Source organism: Rana temporaria, chromosome 5 (assembly GCF_905171775.1).
Source record: "Rana temporaria chromosome 5, aRanTem1.1, whole genome shotgun sequence".
Taxonomy (NCBI): Eukaryota; Metazoa; Chordata; class Amphibia; order Anura; family Ranidae; genus Rana; species Rana temporaria.
Genome location: NC_053493.1, coordinates 167541809 through 167544921, shown reverse-complemented (window position 1 = coordinate 167544921; position 3113 = coordinate 167541809). Strand labels below are relative to the sequence as shown.

General features: G+C 41.6%; 1 protein-coding gene across 1 annotated transcript in view; it reads left to right on the top strand.

The window, feature by feature from the left end:
* Positions 1–2537, top strand: part of GLB1 (galactosidase beta 1) — a 76873-nt gene extending 74336 nt beyond the window's left edge. The window contains exon 16 of the mRNA XM_040353338.1: positions 2152–2537. Coding sequence (XP_040209272.1) covers positions 2152–2391 — 240 coding nt within the window. The 3' untranslated portion in view covers positions 2392–2537. The remainder of the gene's footprint in view (positions 1–2151) is intronic.
* Positions 2538–3113: the final 576 nt, after the last annotated feature.

Here is a 3113-nt window from a genome sequence, read left to right as displayed (position 1 = left end):
AATGGAAAGAGTATGGCACAACTGCAAACCTACCTTGATCTGGTCGTCCACCTAAACTGACAGGCCGGGCAAGGAGAGCATTAATTGGAGAAGCAGCCAAGATGCCCATGGTAACTCTGGAGGAGCTGCAGAGATCCACAGCTCAGGTGAGAGAATCTGTCCACAGGACAACTATTAGTCATGCACTTCACAAATTTGGCCTTTATGGAAGAGTGGCAAGAAGAAAGCCATTCTTAAAGGAAATCCATAAGAAATCCCGTTTTGCAGTTTGTGAGAAGCCATGTGGAAGAAGGTGCTCTGGTCAAATGAGTCAAATTTAAAGGAGTTGTAAAGAAACATTTGTATTTTTTTTAAATAACAAACATGTTATACTTGCATCCACTGTGCAGTTAGTTTTGCACACAGTGGCCCCCATCCTGGTCTTCTGGGGTCCCTCGGCCGCTGTCGCGGCTCCTCCCCGCAACAACTACACACAGAAATGCAAGCGAGCATGGTGTGTGGCTGTTGCGGGCGCGCTCCCGTGATACAGTGGCAGCCAAAGAAGCTGCTGTATCACTTGACCCTGGCACGCCGCGTCATTGGATGTGATTGACAGCAGCGCCAGCCAATGGCTGCGCTGTTTTCAATCCATCCACTGCAGCCAATCAATGGCCTGGCTTCGAGGAGGATGACGGGGGCGAGCACGGAACTTTTGAAGGGTCAGGTAATTAAAACGGGGTCTCGGGGGGGGGGGGGGGGGGGGGGGGGGGGGGGGGGGGGAGGGGGCGGTTTATCATCTGATGTTTTTTCACCTTAATGAAAAAAATTACCTTTACAACCCCTTTAACTTTTTGGCCTAAAAGCAAAAAAGAGAAAACTAACACTGCACATCACTCTGAAAACACAAGAAACATGGTGGCAGCATCATGCTGTGGGGATGCTTTTCTTCAGCAGGGACATGGATGCTGGTCAGAGTTGATGGGAAGATGGATGTAGCCATATACAGAGCAATCCTAGAAAAAAACCTGTAAAGCCTCGTACACGCGCTCGGTTTACTTGGCAAGAACCACCAAGAAAACTGCTGGCAGAGCTTTCTTGCCGAGTAAACCGAGCCTGTGTACGAGGCTTTCATGTTTCTCGACAAGAAAACTGCCCAGAATCTAGACGAGAAAAATAGAGAACATGTTCTCTATTTTCTCGTCGTGAGATTCTCAGCAGTTTTCTTGCCGAGAAACCCAAGAGTGTGTATACTTACCTGGTCGCCGTGGAAACCAGTGCATGCTCGAAATGACTTTGACGCATGCGCGGTAGCGGCATAGGTAGGGTGCAGCAAGATGGTGGCGACGGCATTGAATGTGACAAGCGCATGCTCGTCTTACGCGATGATGTCACCGCGTTCTTTCCTTTCAAGAGAACAGTGGTTCTTTTGAAAGGAGAGTCTGTACACTCGGGCGGCAAGAGATTCTTGCTAAAAATCTCGTCGGGGAAAACGTTTTTTTCCTGACGAGATTCCTGCCCGTGTGTACAGGGCTTCAGAGTCTGCAAAAGACTTGAGACTGGGAGGAGGTTCACCTTCCAGCAGGACAACGACCTCAAACATACAACCAGAGCTACAATGGAATGTTTTAGATCAAACCATAGTCAGAATGGCCCAGTCAGAGTCCAGACCTAAATCCAATTGAGCATCTGTCATAGGGCTTGAAATCTGCTGTTCACAGAAGTTCCCCATCTAATCTGACAAAGTTTGAGCTATTTTGCACAGAATAAGCAAAAATTCTTGCAGCTGTAATTGCAGCGGAAGGTGGTTTTACAAAGTAGTGACTCAGGGGAGCTGAATATAATTGCACGCCACACTTTTCAGATATTTATTTGTAAAAAAAATTGATAACGATTTATCATTTTCCTTCCACTCCACTTTGCGTTGGTCTACCACATAAAATCCCAATAAAATACATTTACGTTTTTGGTTGTAACATGAAATTTCAAGGGGTGTGAATTCTTTTTTTTTCAAGGCACTGCATATGCTGCTTTTAATAAGCAAATATAAGTGCTTATAATACAGCCTTAATTACCTGGAGAAATTCAAAATAAACTGTATGTTGTCATTTGAAAAAGGCATTCATAGATGAGATGTAATATTTGTTTCCTTAATTTATCTTCTTGATTTTATAGGGACAGATTTGGATCAATGGCTTCAATCTGGGTCGGTACTGGCCATCCAGAGGACCTCAAGTAACATTATATGTTCCTATGCACATTTTAACAACATCTTCATTGAATAATGTCACAGTACTGGAGCTTGAACATTCTCCCTGTGATACTGGGAAATGCATTGTAGAATTTGTGGACAAGCCTATTCTATCTAAAAGAAAAACCTTTATTAGACCGGAATATTTTTTTAGCAAATTGTGACTGTCCAAAAAGGAAATGTCTAAAAATGTGCTTGTTACTTCTGTAAATCTTTGATTTCTAGTGTAATCTCTGGAATAAGGGTCCTAACACTGAACTGTGAATGTCTGACAAAAGATTGTAAATTTTATATAAATGAAATGCTTAAAGGAGTTGTAAAGGAATTTTTTTTTATTTTTTTGCTGAAATGACAGTTTACAGGGTATAGAGACATAATAGTTAACTGATTCCTTTTAAAAATTATTAAAAATAGATAATCAATCATATAATGTACCTGCAGTTTCTATTTTCATTTTTGCATGTTGTTTCCTGCTTCTGTGATGTACAGAGCCACAAAGCCAATACAGGGCAGTGATGGTTTGGAAAATGAAACTGATTGGTGTTGAGGGGTTTTAGACGCACAGTAATCGCACCTCCTTGATTAGTGACCACAGAGAGAAAGCTCCCAGTACTGTGGTCATCAGGAAACAGACAACCAGGAAGTGTGGAGATCAGAGAAGAATTACAGCAACTTGAGAGCAAAAACGAACAATGAGGACATGAAAACAGCACTGCATCAATGTAAAGGAAGCTATTAAGATAAAAAAAATTCCTTTACAAACCCTTTAAGTGAAAAATCTAATAATAATTTTCATGTGTTTTTTTTTTTTTTTTTTTTTTTTTTTTTTGCACTGTACAGATTTTATTTGGCCTTTAAATAAAATATTCATCATGTCTTAATTGAT